Source organism: Canis lupus, chromosome 18 (assembly GCF_048164855.1).
Source record: "Canis lupus baileyi chromosome 18, mCanLup2.hap1, whole genome shotgun sequence".
NCBI lineage: Eukaryota > Metazoa > Chordata > Mammalia > Carnivora > Canidae > Canis > Canis lupus.
The window spans coordinates 23,616,275-23,639,231 of record NC_132855.1 but is presented as its reverse complement, the minus strand read 5'-3'; the positions used below and the strand labels follow the sequence as shown (position 1 = coordinate 23,639,231).

The window sequence follows — 22,957 nt, the reverse complement described above, 5'->3', positions numbered from 1 at the left end:
TCTGGTTTCCATGTTTTCACATAAGAAATCCTCTGTTCAAATAGGTAATGTTTTTCTTTGGTTGCTTTCAAGATTTGTTTTGTTTTTAGTTTTCAGAAATTTCATTGATTTGAGTTTATCCTAGTTGAGTCACTTTCTGTTTTTTTTTGGATGTAGGGCGGTGGGTCATAAGACACCCTTTCACTGTTGTTCCTCCAGTCCTGGGGTCTTTAGCCAGTTTTCTTCTTTAACCTTTCAGAGACCTCCTTTAGCTATGTTTTTTACTTCCAACATAGTTTTACTTAGTGGTGAGGAGCAGAAAGAAACCATAAGTCCTTTTGCTCATTTTTAAATTACAATGTATGGAACTTATTTGGATCTGGATTTAAATAAACTATATACAAGTAAAATAATTTCTGATGTTTATGAGATGATTAAAAATTTGAAAACTTGGGGTACCTGACTAGTTCAGTCTCTGGAGTATGTGACTTGACCTCGGGGATTGTAAGTTTAAGTCTCACATTGGGTATAGAGATAACTTAGAAATAAAATCTTTTTTTATTTTTTTATTTTTTAAAATTTATTTATGATAGTCACAGAGAGAGAGAGAGAGAGGCAGAGACACAGGCAGAGACACAGGCAGAGGGAGAAGCAGGCTCCATGCACCGGGAGCCCGACGTGGGATTCGATCCCGGGTCTCCAGGATCGCGCCCTGGGCCAAAGGCAGGAGCCAAACCGCTGTGCCACCCAGGGATCCCTCAGAAATAAAATCTTAAAAAAATTTGAAAACTGGATATTTTATACAGGCATATATTGTTTCATTGTGCTTCACTTCATTCCATTTTGCAGATGCTGCATTTTTTACAAATTGAAGGTACAGAATTCTGTGTCAGGCAGGTTTGTTGATGTCAGGTTTTCAACAGCATTAGCTCACATAGTGTCTCTGTCATATTTTGGTAATCTTGCACTGCTTCAGACTTCTTTATTATTATTATATTTATTATGGTGGTCTGTGATTAGTGATTATGACTTACTCAAAGTTAGATGATGGTTAGCATCTTTTTAGCAATAAAGTATTTTTAAATTAAGATATGTATATAGGTTTTTTAGGCATAATGTTACTACACACTTAAATGTTATTACAGCTTTTACATGCACTGGGAAACTAAAAGATTCATTTGACTTGCTTTATTGTGATAGTTGTTTTATTATGGTAGTCTAGAATCAAACCCCCAATATTTCTGATGTATGCCTGTATTGAAGAATTACTAAAAAAAAAAAAAAGAAAAAAAAATTACTTTTTGGTGTGATGATATCATTGTGTCAAAATAAAGACTTTATCTTTTAGAAATATGTACTAAAATATGTACAAATGAAATTATGAGATGTATAGGATTTACCTCAAGAATAACATGTAGGTTTATACATAAGGCTGATGGTTTTGGGGGCTGGGTGATGAGTATATAGGATTCAGAAAATTTGGGTATATAAGAAATCTCCACATGTAATAGTTTTAAAAGTTTAATATGTATTTCTTGAACATAGGTTAAGTATTAGGAAGGAAAGAAACGTGCTTGATTTACTTTATTTGTACTTAATGTATGAAACCAACATGGTATAAGCCACAAAGTTTCGATGTTTTTACTTGAAATGTGAGGAAGTATTGCAGTTTCTTATACTATATTCATCAACTCTGTTAATACTTGAGGAGCCCCGGGAACTGTTTAGTTACTTGGAACAAGTGGTTATTAACATGAAAGTTTTTTTTTTTTTTATCCTGTAAGAGCTAATGTATGTCCTTTGAATGAGTTGTTCTCTCTTCTCCAGAATATGAACAGTTCCAGAATTGACTGCTTATAAGATTGGTATTTTGCTACACTGGGGATTTATCCATTTTCGTTTTCTTTAACAGCTTTCTGTTCAAAATCAGAAATTTGAGACAAATGAAGATGGAATTCCAAAAGTGGATCAGTTTCGTTTGGTATGCGACCTTTTTGTCATTTACTGGTTGGAAACGTATGCTGTAGTTGTACCAGTAACGTAAACATAAATATTGGACTGAAAATGTCCTCTACTTTTTTTAAGAATGCAAAATAGCGTTCATAATAAATAAGAAAAATTCAAATGCCTTGCTTACACCACTGCCAGAGAATTGTTGCTAGAGAATACTGCTGGATTGTACATTTTTCACACAAATTATGTAATATAAGTAATAAAGAAAAAATAGTCTTTGCTGTATCTTCCAAGATCATATTATTTAAAATATTAAAAACATTAGTTTAAAATATTAATATTTTACTAGTTTTTATAAGTATCTAGCTGTGTCTTTTCTTTGTCATATATCTGTCATTCATATTGCTTTGCCAAATATAAACATACATTTATATATGTATTCAGTCAACATATTTTGAGTATCTAGTCCATACTAGGAATTGAACTAGATGCTGGATTACCAGGATTGCAGTTTTGAATAAATGAATAATTTAGAAATATGAACAGGTAAACAACCACGATCCCTAAGTAGGGTATTAAGAAAGTACTTTGGAGAGAGCTAATTTTTAACTCTGCAGAGAAAGGGGGAGGGAAGAGAGAGGTAGAAGATGCCAGCAAGTAGCTTGAGGTGAATCTTCAAGATTGAAGTAGGAGTTTACAAGAGAGAGAATGAGGTGCTGGTATACTAGGTAAAGGCGGTAATACATGAAAATATTAAATTCTTTTGAAATGGAGTAGTCCTGTATGACTAGATATTAAGAGGTTATAAATATGGCAGTAAATAAGTTTATGGAAGTATAATCTCTAAAAATTTCTCATGCAATTTTTTTAAGAAAGAAAATACTTATTTTAAAATATCTTACAAATGTTTTTATGACTTTATTTTTTTTAAGAGCAGTTTTAGGTTCATAGCAAAATGAAGAGAGAGGTACAGAGATTTCCTGTATCCTTCCTTCTCTCACATATGTATAGTCTGTCCATTAATATCCCCCACCATAGTGGTCCATTTATTACAATTGATAACCTGTATTGACACATCATTATCACCTAAAGTCGGTCATTTACATTAGGGTTTCCTCTAATGTAATTGAGGAAAGGCACAACCCATTGAAAGCGTGGTGCCTTCCTATGAGTTTGGACAAATATATAATGGCATGTGTTCACCACTATAGTATCATACAGAGTATCTACATTGCCCTAAAAATCCTTTGTGTTCTGCCTGTTTATCTCTGCCTTCCCCAGACCACTGGTTACCGTTGGCCCTTTTACTGTCTCCATAGTTTTGCGTTTACCAGAGTGTCATGTAGTTAGAATCACACAGTATGTCACCTTTTCAGACTGACTTTTTTGCACTTAGTAATGTACATTTAAAGTTCTTCTAGGGCAGCCTGGGTGGCTCTGCAGTTTAGTGCTGCCTTTGGCCCTGGTCGTGATCTTGGAGACCTGGGATCAAGTCCCATGTCGGGCTCCCTGCATGGAACCTGCTTCTCCCTCTGCCTGTGTCTCTGCCTCTTTCTCTGTGTCTCATGAGTAAATAAATAAAATCTTAAAAAAAAAAAGTTCTTCTAGATCTTTTCAAGGCTTAATAGCTCATTTCTGTTTAGTGCTAAATAATAATCCATTTTCTGAATATACCACAGTTTATTTACCTGTTCACCTGCTGAAGGTCATCTAGGTTGCTTGTAGGTTTTGGTAGGTATGAATAAACATCCATGTGCAAGTTTTTGTGTAGACATAAATTTTCATTTTAATAGGTCAATACCAAGGAGCATAGTCACTGGCTTGTATGGTAAGAGTATGTTTAGTTTTGTTAGTGTCTAAAGGACTGTACCATTTTGTATTACCATTCCTGTTGCTTCACGTCCTTGCTAGCATTTGGTATTTATCAGTATTCTAGATGTATAGCGGTATCTTGTTTTAATTTACATTTCCTTGAGAGATGATGTGTGGAGCATTTTTCATATGCTGATTTGCCATTCATGTATCTTTGGTGAGGTGTCTGGCAAGGTCTTTGGCCCATTTTTTACTGTTTTCTTACTGTTGAGTTTTTTTGTGTGTGTGTTACTGTTTTAAGAATTCTTGTGTATTTTGAAAAACAGTCCTTTATCAGAAAATCTTTTGCATATATTGTCTCATAATCTGTGGCTTGTCTTTTAATTTTCCTGATAGTGTCTTTTACAGAGCAGACATTTTTAATTTTAATTTTATATTCTTATATTCTTTTTTTTTAAATTTTTTATTGGTGTTCAATTTACTAACATACAGAATAACCCCCAGTGCCCGTCACCCATTCACTCCCACCCCCCGCCCTCCTCCCCTTCCACCACCCCTAGTTCGTTTCCCAGAGTTAGCAGTCTTTACGTTCTGTCTCCCTTTCTGATATTTCCCACACATTTCTTCTCCCTTCCCTTATATTCCCTTTCACTATTATTTATATTCCCCAAATGAATGAGAACATATAATGTTTGTCCTTCTCTGACTGACTTACTTCACTCAGCATAATACCCTCCAGTTCCATCCACGTTGAAGCAAATGGTGGGTATTGTCATTTCTAATAGCTGAGTAATATTCCATTGTATACATAAACCACATTTTCTTTATCCATTCATCTTTCGTTGGACACCGAGGCTCCTTCCACAGTTTGGCTATCTCTGATTTATCAGTTTTTTCTTTCATGGCATTTGGTGTAGTATTTAGAAAGTCATCACCAAACCCAATTTCATCTAGGTTTTCTCCTATGTTATCTTCTAGGAATTTTATTGTTTTGCATTTCACTTTTATTTTATTTTAATTAATTTTTAAAGATTTTATTTATTCATAAGAGACAGAAGGGTGGGGCAGAGACACAGGCAGAGAGAGGGAGAAGCAGGCTTCATGCAGGAACCCTGGCATGGGACTTGATCCCCGGTCTCCAGGATCACGACCTGGACCGAAGGCGGCGCTAAACTGCTGAGCCACCTGGGCTGCCTGCATTTCACATTTAGATCCATGACCCATTTTGTGTTACTTTTTGTGAAAAGCATAAGGTCTATATTTAGATTCATTTTTTTGTGGATTCCAGTTCCAGTGCCATTTGTTGAAAAGACCCATCTCCACTGTATTGCCTTTTCCTTTTTGTCATATTATTAGTTGAGTATATTTTATGGGTTTATTGTATGCCATTAATTTATTGGTTTATTCTTTAATACCACACACTTTTTTTTAAGCTTTTATTTATTTATTCATGAGAGAGACAGAGAGGTAGAGACATAAGTTGAGGGAGAAGCAGGCTCCCCATGGGGAACCTAATAGAGGACTTGATCCCAGGACCCTGGGAACACACCCTGATCCCAAGGCAGATGCTCAACCACTGAGCCACCCAGGCATCCCTATACCACAAGTCTTGATTACTGTAACTTTATAGCAAGTCTTGAAGGTGGGTCGTGTCAGCCTACAACTTCATTCTTGAATATTTGTTTATTATTCTGGGTCTTACTGCCTCTCCATGTAAACTTTTAGAATTAGTTTGTTCATATCCACAAAATAACATGCTAGGAGCTTGGTTGGAAATATACTGGATCTATAGATCAAGTTGTGGAGAATTGATTCCTTGACAATATTGAGTCTTTATCCATAAATATGGAATATCTTTCCTTTTATGTAGTTCTTCTTTAATATCTTCCATCAGAGATTTGCAATTTTCCTCAGGTAGATTTTCTACCTATTTTGTTAGATATATACCTAAGTATTTTGTTTTTGGTGTTCAAATTCCACTTGCTCATTGTTGTATATAGGAAGGTGATTGAGTTTTGTATGTTAACTTTATATGTGGCAAGCTTGCTATTATAATCAATTACTAATTTCAGGAGTTTTTTTTCTGATCTTTCAGATTTTCTATATAGACAATCCTGTCATTTGTCTATGAACCAGTTTTATTTCTTCCTTTCAGATAACATGGTCTCATGCCCTTTTGATTATTTGGACTGTAATGAAGGAACACATATAGTTTTATTTAACTCTGTAGTCCTTTAACTTATTTGACCACAGAAATCCTGTGTTTTATAACATCCAATATCCCATGAAATTAGCTTTTCATAAACACACATTAGAAATGATTCCTAAGGAGCTTTGCTATACTTCTTGGATATGAATAAAAAACATTGGAGACAAGTTTTGGGAGACTGAAATTATTTATTACACTTACTGGCTGTAGTGTAGAATGGGATAACAAAAAAGGTGATAATACTTTGTACTTTAAAAGCTTAGGATATGGATTTCTTGCCATTAGAAAAATACAGGTATTGCTGTTAGAGGTTGTATCTTCACACAAAGTGACCACTTGAAATTCCTGCTCTTTCAGACTTGATATAAAAACTATACTTTAACAAATTTTCCTGAAATTTAGCGATTTAACACACATTTACTGTTTTACTCCTTGTGAGTCAGGAATCTGGGCTTATTTGGGTTCTTTGCTTCAAGGTCTTTCATAGGCTGGGTCAAGTTGTTGACTGGGCTGTCATAGTCATCTTAATTCTTGACTGAGGAAGCTCTGCTTTCTTTTTTATTTTTTATTGGAGTTCGATTTGCCAACATATAGTATAACACCCAGTGCTCATCCCGTCAAGTGCCTCCCTCAGCACCCATCACCCTTTTACCCCATCCCCCTACCCACCTCCCCTTCCACTACCCCTAGTTCGTTTCCCAGAGTTAGGAATTTCTCATGTTCTGTCACCCTCTCTGATATTTCTCACTCATTTTCCCTCCTTTCCCCTTTAATCCCTTTCACTATTTTTTATATTCCACGAGTAAATGAGACAATATGTTTGTCCTTCTCCGATTGACGTACTTCACTCAGCATAGTACCCTCCAGTTCTAACCACATTGAAGCAAATCGTGGGTATTTGTCATTTCTAATGGCTGAGTAATATTCCATTGTGTATATAGACCACATCTTCTTTATCCATCCATCTTTTGATGAGTGCCAAGGCTCCTTCCACAGTTTGGCTATTGTGGATATTGCTGCTATACACATGGGGTGCGGGTGTCCTGCCATTTCACTGCCTCTGTATCTTTGGGGTTAATCCCCAGCAGTGCAATTGCTGGGTCGTAGGGCAACTCTATTTTTATCTCTTTGAGGAACCTCCACAGTTTTTCAGAGTGGCTGTACCAGTTCACATTCCCACCAACAGTGCAAGAGGGTTCCCCTTTCTCCACATCCTCTCCAGCATTTGTGGATTCCTGTGTTGTTAATATTCCCCATTCTCACTGGTGTGAGGTGGGATCTCATTGTGGTTTTGATTTGTATTTCCCTGATGGCAAGTGATGCGGAGCATTTTTGCATGTGCTTGTTGACCATGTCTGTGTCTTCCTCTGTGAGATTTCTGTTCATGTCTTTTGCCCATTTCATGATTGGATTGTTTTTTTTTTTTTTTTTTGATTGGATTGTTTCTTTGGTGTTGAGTTTAATAAGTTCTTTACAGATCTTGGATACTAGCCCTTTATCTGATATGTCATTTGCAATTATCTTTTCCCATTCTGTAGGTTGTCTTTTAGTTTTGTTGACTGTTTCTTTTGCTGTACAGAAGCTTTTTATCTTAAGTCCCAATAATTCATTTTTGCTTTTGTTTCTCTTGCCTTCATAGATGTATTTTGTAAGAAGTTACTGTGGCAACTTCAAAAAGGGTGTTGGTGTTGCCTGTATTCTCCTCTAGGATTTTGATGGAATTTTGTCTCACATTTAGATCTTTCATCCATTTTGAGTTCATCTTTGTGTATGGTGTAAGGGAATGGTCTAGTTTCATTCTTCATGTGGCTGTCCGATTTTCCCAGCACCATTTATTGAAGAGACTGTCCTTTTTCCAGTGGATGGTCTTCCTGCTTTGTCAAATATTAGCTGACCATAGAGTTGAGGGCCCATTTCTGGGTTCTCTATTCTGTTCCACTGATCTATGTGTCTGTTTCTGTACCACACTGCCTTGATGATCACAGCTTTGTTTTTTTTTTGTTTTGTTTTAATTTATTTTTTATTGGTGTTCAATTTACCAACATACAGAATAACCCCTAGTGCCTGTCACCCATTCACTCCCACCCCCGCCCTCCTCCCCATCAACCACCACTGGTTTGTTTCCCAGAGTTAGGAGTCTTTATGTTCTGTCTCCCTTTCTGATATTTCCCACACATTTCTTCTCCCTTCCCATATATTCCCTTTCACTATTATTTATATTCCCCAAATGAATGAGAACATATAATGTTTGTCCTTCTCCGATTAACTTACTTCACTCAGCATAATACCCTCCAGTTCCATCCATGTTGAAGCAAATGGTGGGTATTTGTCATTTCTAATGGCTGAGTAATATTCCATTGTGTACATAAACCACATTTTCTTTATCCACTCATCTTTCGATGGACACCGAGGCTCCTTCCACAGTTTGGCTATTGTGGCCATTGCTGCTATAAACATCGGGGTGCAGGTGTCCCGGCGTTTCATTGCATCTGTATCTTTGGGGTAAATCCCCAACAGTGCAATTGCTAAGTCGTAGGGCAGGACTATTTTTAACTCTTTGAGGAACCTCCACACAGTTTTCCAGAGTGGCTGCACCAGTTCACATTCCCACCAACAGTGCAAGAGGGTTCCCCTTTCTCCACATCCTCTCTAACATTTGTGGTTTCCTGCCTTGTTAATTTTCCCCTTTCTCACTGGTGTGAGGTGGGATCTCATTGTGGTTTTGATTTGTATTTCCCTGATGGCAAGTGATGCAGAGCATTTTCTCAGGTGCATGTTGGCCATGTCTATGTTTTCCTCTGTGAGATTTCTGTTCATGTCTTTTGTCCATTTCATGATTGGATTGTTTGTTTCTTTGGTGTTGAGTTTAATAAGTTCTTTATAGATCTTGGAAACTAGCCCTTTATCTGTTATGTCATTTGCAAATATCTTTTCCCATTCTGTAGGTTGTCTTTTAGTTTTGTTGACTGTATCCTTTGCTGTGCAAAAGCTTCTTATCTTGATGAAGTCCCAATAGTTCATTTTTGCTTTTGTTTCTTTTGCCTTCGTGGATGTATCTTGCAAGAAGTTACTGTGGCCAAGTTCAAAAGGGGTGTTGCCTGTGTTCTCCTCTAGGATTTTGATGGATTCTTGTCTCACATTTAGATCTTTCATCCATTTTGAGTTCATCTTTGTGTATGGTGTAAGGGAATGGTCTAGTTTCATTCTTCATGTGGCTGTCCGATTTTCCCAGCACCATTTATTGAAGAGACTGTCCTTTTTCCAGTGGATGGTCTTCCTGCTTTGTCAAATATTAGCTGACCATAGAGTTGAGGGCCCATTTCTGGGTTCTCTATTCTGTTCCACTGATCTATGTGTCTGTTTCTGTGCCAGTACCACACTGTCTTGATGATCACAGCTTTGTAGTACAATTGAAATCCGGCATTGTGATGCCCCTGGCTCTGGTTTTCTTTTTCAATACTTCCCTGGCTATTCAACGTCTTTTCTGATTCCACACAAATCCTAAGATTATTTGTTCCAACTCTCTGAAAAAAGTCCGTAGTATTTTGATAGGGATTGCATTAAATGTGTAAATTGCCCTGGGTAACATTGGCATTTTCACAATATTAATTCTTCCAATCCATGAGCATGGAATATTTTTCCATCTCTTTGTGTCTTCCTCACTTTCCTTCAGAGGTGTTCTGTAATTTTTAGGGTAGAGATCCTTTACCTCTTTGGTAAGGTTTATTCCTAGGTATCTTACGCTTTTGGGTGCAATTGTAAATGGGATTGACTATAGAAATGTCAATGATTTCTGGGCATTGATTTTGTATTCCTGCCACACTGCCGAATTGCTGTATGAGTTCTAACAATCTTGAGGTGGAGTCTTTTGGTTTTTCTAGGTACAGTATCATGTCATCTGCAAAGCGGGAGAGTTTGACTTCTTCTTTGCCAATTTGAATGCCTTTTATTTCTTTTTGTTGGCTAATTGCTGAGGCTAGGACTTCTAGTACTATGTCAAATAGCAGTGGTGAGAGTGGACATCCCTGTCAGGTTCCTGGTCTTAGGGGAAAGACTCCCAGTGTTTCCCCATTGAGAATGGTATTTGCTGTGGGCTTTCTGTAGATGGCTTTTAAGGTGCTAAGGAATGTTCCCTCTATCCCTACATTCTGAAGAGTTTTGATCAGGAATGGATGCTGTATTTTGTCAAATGCTTTCTCTGCATCTATTGTGAGGATCGTATGGTTCTTATTTTTTCTCTTGTTGATATGATGTATCATGTTGATTGCTTTATGAGTGTTGAACCAGCCTTGCATCCCGGGGATAAATCCCACTTGGTCATGGTGAATAATCTTATTAATGTATTGTTGGATCCTACTGGTTAGTATCTTACTGAGAATTTTTGCATCTGTGTTCATCAGGGATATTGGTATATAATTCTCCTTTTTGGTGAGGTCTTTGTCTGGTTTTGGAATTAAGGTGATGCTGGCCTCATAGAACGAGTTTGGAAGTATTCCATCCCTTTCTATCTTTTGGAACAGCTTTAGTAGAATAGGTATTGTTTCTTCTTTCTAGAATTCCCCTGGGAAGCCATCTGGCCCTGGACTTTTGTGTCTTGTGAGGTTGTTGATGACTGCTTTAATTTCCTCCCTGGTTATTGGCCTGTTCAGGTGTTCTATTTCTTCCTGTTCCAGTTTTGGTAGTTTGTGGTTTTCCAGAGATGCGTCCATTTCTTCTAGTTCACCTAATTTATTGGCGTACAGCTGCTCATAGTATGTTTTTAAATCGTTTGTATTTCCTTGGTATTGGTGGTGATCTCTCCTTTTTCATTCGTGATTTTGTTCATTAGTCTTTTTTCTTTTTAATAGGGCTGGCTAATGGTTTATCTATCTTATTAAGTCTTTCAAAGAACCAACTCCTGGTTTTGTTGATCTGTTCTACAGTTCTTCTGGTCTCTGTTTCATTGAGTTCTGCTCGAATCTTTATTACCTCTCTCCTTCTGCTGGGTGTAGGTTTTATTTGCTTTTTTTCTCCAGTTCCTTTAGGTGCGAGGTTAGCTTGTGTATTTGAGTTTTTTCCAATTTTTTGAGGGATGCTTGTATTGCGATGTATTTCCCTCTTAGGACTGTTTTTGCTGTATCCCAAAGATTCTGAATGGTTGTATCTTCTTTTTTTTTTTTTTTTGTATCTTCATTTTCATTAGTCCATGAATCTTTCTAATTCTTCTCTGATTTCCTGGTTGACCCTTTCATCTTTTATCAGGATGCTCTTTAACCTCCACGTGTTTGAGTTTCTTCCAAATTTCTTCTTGTGATTGAGTTCAAGTTTCAAAGCATTATGGTCTGAAAATATGCAGGGGACAATCCCAATCTTTTAGTATCAGTTGAGACCTGATTTGTGACCCAGTATGTGGTCTATTCTGGAGAAAGTTCCATGTGCACTTGAGAAGAATGTGTAATCATTTGCATTTGGGATGCAAAGTTCTATAAGTATCTGAAATCCATCTGGTCCGGTGTATCATTTAGAGCTTTTGTTTCTTTGGAGATGTTGTGCTTAGAAGATCTCTCATTTGCAGAAAGTGCTGTGTTGAAGTTTCCTACTATTAGTGTATTATTATCTAAATATGTCTTTTCTTTAGTTATTAATTGATTGATATACTTGGCAGCTCCCACAATAGGGGCATAAATATTCATGATTGTTAGGTCTTCTTGTTGGATAGGACCCTTTGAGTATGATATAGTGTCCCTCTTCATCTCTTACTACAGTCTTTGGGATAAACTTTATCTGATGTGAGAATTGCTGCCCCAGCTTTCTTTTGAGGACCATTTGAAAGGTAAATGGTTCTCCAACCTTTCATTTTCAGGCTATAGGTGTCCTCAGGTCTAAAATGAGTCTCTTGTAGACAACAAATAGATGGGTCTTGCTTTTTTATCTGGTCTGAAACCCTGCTTCTTTGGATGGGATCATTTAGACCCCCCCGCCCCCCGTTCAGAGTTACTATTGAAAGATATTAATTTAGTGTCGTCGTAATTCCTGTTCAGTCCCCGTTTTTGTGGGTTATTTCTTCGGGCTTCCTCTTTCTTTTACAGGGTGCCCTTTAATATTTCTTGCCAGAGCTAGTTTGGTGGTCACCTATTCTTTCAGTTTCTGCCTATCTTGGAAGCTCTTTATCTCTCCTTCTATTCTGAATGAGAACCTTGCTGGATAAAGTATTCTTGGCTGCATGTTCTTCTCATTTAGGACCCTGAATATATCCTGCCAGCTCTTTCTGGCCTTCAGGTCTCTGTGGAGAGGTTTGCTGTTAATCTAGTATTTCTCCCCATATAAGTTAGGGATCTCTTGTCTCTTGCTGCTTTAAGGATTCTCTCTCTATCTTTGGAATTTGCAAGTTTCACTATTAAATGTTGAGGTGTTGAACTGTTTTTATTGATTTGGGGGGGTGGTGAGGAATCTGTCTATCTCCTGGATCTGAATGCCTGTTTCCCTCCCCAAATTAGGGAAGTCCTCAGCTATGATTTGTTCAAATATGCTTTCTGGCCCTGTGGCCCTCCTGGCGACCTCTGGAACCTCAATTAAATGTAGATTTTTTCCTTCTGAGGCTGTCAATTATTTCCCTTAACCTTTCCTCATGCTCTTTTAATTGTTTTTCTCTTTTTTCCTCAGCTTCCTTTCTTGCCATCAGCTTGTCTTCTATGTCAGTCACTCTTTCTTCTACCTCATTAACCCTTTTTGTTAGGACCTCCAGTTTGGATTGCATCTCATTTAATTGATTCTTAATTTTGTCCTGATCTAAATTCTGCAGTCATGAAGTCTTTTGATTTCTTTATTGCTTTTCCCCGGAGCCACCAGTAGCTTTATAATTGTGCTTCTGAATGGCTTTCTGACATTGAATTGTAATCCAAATTCTGTAACTCTGTGGCAGAGAGTACTGTTTCTGATTCTTGCTTTTGTGGTGAGTTCCTCTTTCTAGTCATTTTGCTTAGTGCTGAGTGGCTGTATGAGTTGGGTGAGTCAAGAATATCAACCATGACCTAAATATATTTCACCCTAGATGATTCTGCTGAGTTTAGAGACCAGAAATTGAAAACAAAGTTCAGAACTTAATAAAACAAAAGTACCACTAAAGTGAAAAACAAATTTTAAAACAAAGTAGTAAAAAATAAAAGGCCAAGAATCCCAAAGAAGAGAAAAAAAAAGAAAAAAAAGGGGGGGGGGATACTGGGACATGGTGGTGGTGACAAAGTTGTAGTGGAGGGGTTCTAGAAGGTGATCCTCTTGTTTCTGAGTATATTAAGTTTTGTATGTTAGAAGATGCTCAATATAAATTTATATAAACCAGAAATACTTGTAGAAGGCCCCAACATTGACAACCAATACATAAATGAGATAAAAGAGGGGGGCAGATAGGAAATGAAGAATCTCATGGAATGAACCAGCATGGTATACCACTTGGTTCTGGGTGCGTGCTGGTCATGTTTTAGAAGGTATTAACTTCTGCCATTGTAGAACAAAATGAGGCAGAGAAAACAAAAATCACAAAACATAAAAAACATATCTTGAATATCTCCCAAAATTAAGTTGAATATGTTGAAGGGAATCTAGAAGTAGAAAATATATCTAGGAGCTGTAATTGTAGAAATATGAAGGTCAAAAGGAAGAATCTTAAAAATGAAGAGGTGGTAAAATACTGTAGTTAAGGTGGGAAAAGAAAAAAATAGGAAATTTACAGTCTGATATAAAAACAAGTTGTACTGGAAAAAGGAAGAAAAAAATAGGGGTACCCTCTGATAATATATACTGTAAATCCCTCGACTTCCCCTGGAGCTTTCCAGCGGTGCTGGGTCAAGAACTTGCTCTTCCCTTGTGCTTCCAGCTGGTCTTCTGGGGGCAGGGGCTGCTGTGCTGATTCTCAGGTGTGTGTACCAGGAGATGCCCCACCCCCTGCTGGCTACGGGCTCAGTGGAGCTGTTTACCCTGTGAGGCCCCTGTTCCCTGGTGGCCCTGGACACAGCTCCCCCAGTAACTACTACAGTCTCCCAGTCCACACTGGCCTAAATGGTCTCAGGGCAGTGTGGGTGAGCTGATCTGCACAGCTTGGGGGCGGGCGCCTGGCAACAGGAGAGTCCTCGCTGTCCTGTGTCCTCCCCACCTCCCCCTGTTCCAAGGAGAATGCAGGATCGTGGATTGTGTCTCCTTGGCACCTTGGGATTCGGGGCCCTGTGCTGCTGGAATTGCGCTTGGGACGCAGCTCCCAAAGGCAGTAGGGCACTCAGATCCCTCCGTTGGGAGCTGCCGCCTGACTGACCGGCTTCTCCCTAGTAGGAAGATCTGCTTTCAAGCCCACGTGATTGTTGGTAGAATTCAGTTCCTCTTCAGTTTACAAGAAATTGCACTCCATTCTTTGCTGTATTTCCATCATGGTAGCTTGTTTCATCAAAGTGTAGTAGAGTAAGGATAGAAAGTCTGTTAGCTAGACCAAAGTCACAGTTTTTCATAACTAACTCTGTAGGTAATCATACACAAAAGGAAGGGATTACATGATGACATGAATACCAGGAATTAGGGATCAGTGGGGAACATCTTAGAAGTTTGCCTGCTACGGTTCTATTCTGTTAGCTGAGTGCTAGGCACTCTGCTAGGTGTATGTATAAAGAAGGTGAATAAATATAAGAAGTTTTTATTTAATGTGTTTGATATAACTGCTAATGGAGATCAAATTAGAGTACTTGGCTGTGTAGTATTTGCTTGGGTAATTTTTTAAAAAAGATTTTATTTATTCATGAGAGACACAGAGAAAGAGAGAAAGGCAGAGACACAGGCAGAGGGAGAAGCAGGCTCCACGCAGGATACCTGATATGGGACTTGATCCCAGGACTCCAGGATCATGCCCCGGGCCGAAGGCAGGCACTAAACCATTGAGCCACCCAGAGATCCCTTGCTTGGGTGATCTGAGGCAGCTGTTAGTGCTAGAAATGGGGTTGTCTTTATCTATATTCTATAATCACATGTAGTTATCAAACAAATGAGGGAACTATAATTTAGACAATACAGGGGCCATATTACAGGTGGAGAGAAATCATAGAATTATGCAATTATTAGATATTATTCGATATTAGAAGATAATTCACTAATTCTCAGTCCCCAGAAGAATTTCTTTAGCAGTAGGTCCAATCAGATGGCCTTCAGTCTTTGCTTAATTACTTTTAAGTTCAGACAGCTTCATTCTATTCTCTATTGTACAACCTTATGTTTATTTGAAGGTAGTTCCTTTAAATAGATGTTCCTTTATATACATGTGTGTGATAAGATATTCACAAAAAGAAGCACATCCCTATTGATATGTCCCTCAGCTACCCAGGTCTCTTTTCTGGAAACCCCAGTGGTGTTGCTAGTTTCTTGTGAATCTTGCCAGAAAGATTCTATGTATGTATCATAGATAGGTATATGTATGTGTCTGTCCTTTTAAAAAAAGATTATTGTTTCATTAAGTTTTTTTAAAAAAATATTTTGTATGCTCAGTAAGGGCCTACTAGGGTGGGGTTTTGCGTGTGCATCATTGTATCCCCAATGTCAGTAGTTGATACATAATAAGACTTAAGTAAATATATTTTGAATGAATGGATGAATGAATGAATCTTTACTGTATTTTTTCTGATAAATGTTCTTCATGTGCCATTTTTTGGACCTGCCTTTTTCCTCTATTTCTCTCCTGTATTTTTAATCTATCTGAAGTCCATTTTTTGTATATATGAAGTAAGGTTCAATTTTTTTATATATATATATATATATGTGGACAGATAGTTGACCCAGCACCATGTACTCAATAGTCAGTCTATCCCTACTGATTAGTAATACCACTCTATGCTGTGCCAAGTTTCCACGTACTCATGAATCTGGGGCTCCATTTTGTTCTTTGGATTATTTATTGATCCCTATGCCAACAGTCTGCAGTTACACATTTTAAAATATTGTGTCTTTATAGAGTGGACTTTGTTTGACATTCCTTTCTTAGGTTTTTCTTCAACGTTGTCTTGGTTATTCTTGCCCTTTTATTTTTCCTTATGAATTTTGGCACCAACTTGTTAAGTCCTCTGAAAAACATTATTGAGACTTTGTAAGTATTTTGAATTAATGGGTTAATTTGAGAATGAGAATTGAATATCAATAGTATCTTGATATTCTGTTGTAGTTGGGAAAATAATACCTCCATTTTTTTGGACATTATTATTATTTTACTCTTTTTTATATTGCATGGACTATAAGAGATTTTATTATTTTAAAAACAATTTCGTAAGTGGTTTAATTATATTCAGAAGTACATATATCATGTAGCAGAACTTGATTATATTGAGAGGTAATTGACAGATAATATTAGTTAACATATAACATTAGTTTAGTTTTATAATGATTTGATATTTGTACACAGTGGGAAATAATGACCACAATAACATCTAGTTAACATCCATCAGCATACATTGTTATAAATATTTTTTTTCTTGGAGTGAGAACTTTTAAGATTTACTCTCTTAGCAATTTTCATTTTTTTAATAAATTTATTTTTTATTGGTGTTCAATTTGTCAACATACAGAATAACACCCAATGCTCATCCTGTCAAGTGCCCACCTTAGTGCCCACCACCCAGTCATCCCCACCCCCCGCCCACCTCCCCTTCCACCACCCCTAGTTCATTTCCCAGAGTTAAGAGTCTTTTATGTTCTGTCTCCCTTTCTGATATTTCCCACTTATTTTTTCTCCTTTCTCCTTTATTCCCTTTCACTATTTTTTATATTCCTCAAATGAATGAGACCATATAATGTTTGTCCTTCTCCGATAGACTTATTTCACTCAGCATAATACCCTCCAGTTCCATCTACGTTGAAGCAAATGGTGGGTATTTGTCATTTCTAATGGCTGAGTCATATTCCACTGTATACATAAACCACATCATTATCCATTCATCTGTCGATGGACACCAAGGCTCCTTCCACAGTTTGGCTATTGTGGACATTGCTGCTAGAAATAGAAACATTGGGGTGCAGGTGTCTCGGTGTTTCACTGCATCTGTAACTTTGAGGTAAATCCCCAGCAGTGCAATTGCTGGGGAGTAGGGCAGTTCTATTTTTAACTCTTTGAGGAACCTCCACACAGTTTTTCAGAGTGGCCGTACCAGTTCACATTCCCACCAACAGTGTAAGAGGGTTCCCCTTTCTCCACATCCTCTCCAGCATTTGTGGTTTTCTGCCTTTTTAATTTTCCCCATTCTCACTGGTGTGAGGTGGTATCTCATTGTGGTTTTGATTTGTATTTCCCTGATGGCAAGTGATGCAGAGCATTTTTGCATGTGCTTGTTGGCCATGTCTATGTCTTCCTCTGTGAGATTTCTGTTCATGTCTTTTGCCCATTTCATGATTGGATTGTTTCTTTGCTGTTGAGTTTAATAAGTTCTTTATAGATCTTGGAAACTAGCCCTTTATCTGATACGTCATTTGCAAATATCTTCTCCCATTCTGTAGGTTGTCTTTTAGTTTTGTTGACTGTATCCTTTGCTGTGCAAAAGCTTCTTATCTTGATGAAGTCCCAATAGTTCATTTTTGCTTTTGTTTCTTTTGCCTTCATGGATGTATCTTGCAAGAAGTTACTGTGGTGGCCAAGTTCAAAAAGAGTGTTGGTGTTGCCTGTATTCTCCTCTAGGATTTTGATGGAATTTTGTCTCACATTTAGATCTTTCATCCATTTTGAGTTTATCTTTGTGTATGGTGCAAGAGAGTGGTCTAGTTTCATTCTTCTGCGTGTGGTTGTCCAATTTTCCCAGCACCATTTATTGAAGAGACTGTCTTTTTTCCAGTGGATAGTCTTTCCTCCTTTGTTGAATATTAGTTGACCATAAAGTTGAGGGTCCACTTCTGTATTCTCTATTCTGTTCCATTGATCTATGTGTCTGTTTTTGTTCTTAGCAATTTTCAAATAGGCAACACAGTATTATTAAGTAGTCACCATGCTGCTGTACATAATATTCTCATGATTTACATGTAAAATAAATATTTATAGTTTGTACTTTTTGACCCCTTCACCAGTTTTGCCCACCAACTTCTCACCACATTGCCTCTGGCAGCTTCTAATCTGGTCTCTGTATCTGTGATCTTGGTAGTTGTTTTATCTTTTTCTGACTTAGTTCACTTAGTATATTGTGCTTAAGATCCATCTATGTTATCACAGATTGCAAGATTTCGTTCTTTTTTTATGGTTGAACGATAACTTCCATTTTGTGTGTGTGTGTGTGTATCATTTCCCCCCCCTTTTTTTGGCTACAGAATAGCACTTTATTCTTTCAAAATTCCAATTGCTTAACATACAGTGTTATATTAGTTTTGGGTATACAATATAGTGATTCAACAATTCCATACATAACCCAGTGCTCATCATGACAAATGAACTCCTTAATACCCATCCCCCATTTCAACCATTGCCCTACCCACATTACCCTCTGGTAACCATCAGTTTGTTCTCTCTGGTTAAGAGTCTCTTTCTTGGTTTGTCTTTTCCTTTTCCTTTTCCTTTTCATTTTCCTCTCCTCTCTCCCCTCTCTCCCCTCTCCCCATTTTGATTTATTCATGAGAGGCAGAGATACTGGCGGAGGAAGAAGTAGGTTCCATGCAGGGAGCCTGATGTGAGACTTGATCCTGGGACCCCAGGATCACACCCTGAGCTGAAGGCAGGCGCTAAACTGCTGAGTCACCCAGGGATCCCATCTTTTTTTTCTTTCTTTTGCTTATTTGTTTTGTTTCTTAAATTCCACATGAGTGAAATCATTCGGTATTTGTCTTTCTTTGACTTATTTCACTTAGCATTATACTCTCTAGGTCCATCCATGTCATTGCAAATGGTGAGATTTCATTTTTTATGCCTAAATAGTATTCCTGTGTTTGTGTGCATACTACATCTTCTATATCTGTTCATCTACGGGTGGACACTTGGGCTACTTCTATAATTTACACCATCTTTTCATATCCCTTCATCTGTTGATGGACATGTAGGTTGTTTCCATATCCTCGCCCTTATAAATAATACTACAGTGAACATGGGGGATGCATATATCTTTTTGGGTTAGTGTTTTTTCCTTCAGAGAAATGCCCAGATGTGGAATTGCTGCATCATATGCAGCAATTTTAAATTTTAAATTTAAAATTTAAATTTTTAAATTTAAAATTTTAAATTTAAAATTTTTAAATTTTTTTGTGGACCTTCCATACTGTTTTCCACAATGGCAGTACCAGGTTACCTTCTCAGCAAATAATTTTTTTATTTTTAGAGGGAGAAAGAGAATTGTATGCAGGTGTGGAGGTGCAGAGGGAAAGGGTAGAAAATATCAAGCAGGCTGTGTGCCCATTGTGGAGCCTGATGGGCTTGATCTCATGACCCTGAGATCATGACCTGAGCCAAAATCAAGAGTTGTATGCTTAAGCGACTAAGCCACTAGATTTTGTAATTTTTAGTTTATACTTGCTGAAGGTGCTGTCCTTAAGTATGTTTAGAAACATATTCTATAGAGTGCACTATGGCATTAATTTAAAAGTATTTAATATTTGTTATATTACTGCCACTGTGCTAGTTGTTGAGGATGAAGTGATAAACTAAAATTCCCAGTCTTAAGGATCTTAGAGTCCAGGGAGAACATTAGCAATAAACAGGTGATTTTTATTCAGTGTAGAATATGTTTGTTTCAGGTGCCCGTGTGGCTCAGTTAGTTAACCAGCTGCCTTTAGCTCTGGTCATGATCCCAGGATTCTGGGATATAGGCCCACATTGGGCTCCTGGCCCAGCGGGGAGCCTGCTTCTACATTTCCCAATTGTTCATGCTCTCTGTCTCTTGAATAAATGAAATCTTCAAAAAAGGAAAGAAATGTATTCTGTTTGGAGTCATCATACAGGGGCAAAAAAAAAAAAAAAAAGCATATCCAGGTGCTTTGTCAGACAGGTGGAAATAATAGAGCAGTTATTACAGTGTGATAGTACAAATAACTTTTAAAAAGTTCTTTGAAATAGTGGTACCTAATAAATTCTGGCTCCCCATAATGATGATAATGGTAGTGGTGGTAGAGGAAGTTCCTGGAGAACACTTCAAAACTGATCCATAGGCAGTTGACCAGTAGAAGAGGTTTCCCTTCTAAAGAAGCTTTAGTGTAAAATTTTCAGTGTCAAACTCTGACCAGTGCCATAAAAAAAGAGGAAGAAGAAGAGGGTAGCCTTAAAATGTTCTTTTTAAAGTTTCTTTCTTTTTGAGATATTTCACCTACGATCTTATTACAGGTTTTCCCTGTGATTTAATTCCATTGTTTATTATTGGAGTATTGCTTATTGCTTTCCAATAAGTAGTTGAATTTTATAGAAATCTTAAAAAATCTAAATAGGAAAAATTGATGTTAGCTCTGTTTATTGATTAAAAGTATTTTTGAGTTGGATCCTTCTTCCTTATTTCAGATTTGTCCTTTTGTTTTGATTTTACTTTTGTTCTGTAACCTTTTTCCTTGCAGGGTGATAATGTCAAATCCCTCCTCTATAGCTTGATATATTGTAGAAGTTCAATGACTGCTGAGCAAGTTTTGAATGCAGAATGTTTCTTGGTGCCAAAGGGGAAATCAACTCCAAACCCAGAAAAAGATACTGAATATACACAATATAAAGAAAAAGAAGAATTAAAGATGGAGAACTTGGACCAATATAAGGAAAAGACAAGAAATGGTGAAGCCAGCTTTGATTGATGGATTAGTATTTTTTTTGTTGTTGCAGATGTTCCTTTTAAAACTTTTTTTCAGTTGGCTAAGTAAACAAAAAAATTCGGAAGTGTTCTGGAGCTGGTTGGGTTGTGTCTTTGGTATTCCATTTGTGAAAAATAAAAGATGTTTGGCTGTGCAAAAAAATTATGTACTTTGAAATCTCATTTAACTGGAGTTGTTAAGGAATGATTTTCTGTGTATGGTACATTTTGAATTTGCATAGACAATGATACTTGTAATAGAAAAGGTTTTTAGATATTTGGACAAATCCTATACAGATTTTCAGTTACATGAGCCAGCCGATGGTGAAGGGTGATACATTCAACAAATAATTGGCCATATACCCAGTTCTGGGGATATAAAGGTAATTAAAACATTGTCCTTACATTTACAAAGCACACAATCTATTGAGAAAGTCAGAGATATAAACAAATCTTACTAATACAATGTGGAGTATCCAGTGGTAGCTCTGTACAGAGCTTTACAGGAGTACACTCAAACTGTGGAAGAGGGATGTCATGGTAGGCTTTTCTGGAAGAGTACGTTAGTTAGATTTGATAGAATGAGTAATAAAGTTGAAGGAGGGGCAAGAGTATCTTAATTGGCAGGGAAATACGATTAAGGCACCGAAGGGAAAAACTTTTTGTTGTGCTTAATAGTATAAAATAGGCAGGGAATAGTTATATAGTAGGTGACTAAAGGCTTTGAACAAAACAAAATCATACCTACCTAATCATTTTATAGAAAATGTGGAGTCATTGAAGAATTTTAAACAGCTTAAGTTCCTTCAAAATCCATCTATGTACCACCAAGATAGGAGGTAGGGAGACTGTTTAGAGGGCTAATATAATAAAGTAGATGAGAAGTGATGAAAACAAGGTCTAGGGAAATAGAGATAGTGATGAAACTTATGGGACAAATTTATGAAATAATTAGAAGGCAGACCGGTTAAACTTGGTGATTGAAGTGTATGTGGACTAAAGTAGTATGGTAGTCTCCAGTTGTCTAATTAAAACCCAGCCTTCCTTTCTTCCTTGATAATAGATTCCAGTTTCATTTGGGATGGCAGTGTGTTTGTCTGAAAGACTGTATTTACCATTTCCTACATTAGTTGAGGCCTTTTTGAATAAGTTCTTGCAAATAAGGCTTCTTAAAAGGAGCTGACTTAGCTACGAGATGTGCCCTTTTGCCCTTATTTCTTTTTTATTGCCGAGAAGTGAACATGGTGGTTAGAATTTAAGCAGTCTTGTTGGGTCATGAGGTGACCTTGAGGATGAAACCCATGACTGGGATGATGGAGCAGCAAATTAGAAGGAACTGATATCCTTAATTATTCTGGAGCCTCTGGACTAGCCTCAAGTTTTAATACTAGTTGGGAGAATAAATTCTTATATCAAAGTATGGTTCCTGTACCAGCAGCCTCAGCATCACCTGGGAACTTAATAGATAAGCAAATTCTTGGCTTCATTCCGATATACAAAATGAGAATCCAGGGGTAGAACCTGAATATCTGTGTTTTGGCAAGCGCTTTAAGTCATTCTAATGCATGCTAAAGAGAACTATTGCCACATGTTCAAGCCATTGCTACTTTTTGGGTTTCCTATTTTATAGTAGACCTTAATTTTAGCTTATTCAGTTATAAAGATACTGTAGTTAGATTTATTTTTAAAAATTACTTATTTATTCATGATAGAGGCAGAGACACGGCAGAGGGAGAAGCAGGCTCCATGCAGGGAGCCTGATGTGGGACTCGATCCCAGGTCTCCAGGATGAGGCCCTGGGCTGAAGGTGGCGCTAAACCACTGAGCCACCGGGGCTGCCCTGTAGTTAGATTTAAAGTAAAGTTGAATTAAAGAGAACAAAAAATACATAACTTTATACCAGTGTTTAAAATAAAGAATTAGACTAGCATTTTCCAAATGTGTTTTGCTGAACCCTTGTCCCTTGGGATGTCCAGCACAAAAAGTTCTGTGATTAGTTGTTTGGAAAATAACAAATGGTAAATTGGAGATTGATTATGCATATTAGATGGTAATGTTTCTAAAAAGTTGTCTAGAAAAAATTCCTGTTTAGTTTTTTAAAAGATTTTATTTATTTGAGAGAGAGAGCACAATCTAGGGGAGCAGGAGAGGGAGAAGCAGACTCCCTGTTCAGCAGGGCCCAATGTGGGGCTCAGTCCCAGGACCCTGGGATCATGACCTGAACCAAAGGGAGACATTTAACTGAGCCACCCTGGTGCCCCTGAAGCCT

The 22,957-nt window shown here is 37.4% G+C and overlaps 1 protein-coding gene across 6 annotated transcripts in view; it reads left to right on the top strand.

The window, feature by feature from the left end:
* STK31 (serine/threonine kinase 31) overlaps positions 1 to 20,779 on the top strand; it is an 86,715-nt gene extending 65,936 nt beyond the window's left edge. For 2 of the 6 annotated variants that reach the window (XM_072783750.1, XM_072783752.1), the window contains exons 24-25: positions 1,892 to 1,960; positions 20,494 to 20,779. In XM_072783750.1, coding sequence (XP_072639851.1) covers positions 1,892 to 1,960; positions 20,494 to 20,692 — 268 coding nt within the window. In that variant the 3' untranslated portion in view covers positions 20,693 to 20,779. Of the gene's footprint in view, positions 1 to 1,891; positions 1,961 to 20,464 lie in introns of all 6 variants that reach the window. The other 4 variants (XM_072783751.1, XM_072783755.1, XM_072783754.1 and 1 more) reach the window with 4 other exon arrangements.
* The last annotated feature ends 2,178 nt before the right edge of the window (positions 20,780 to 22,957 follow it).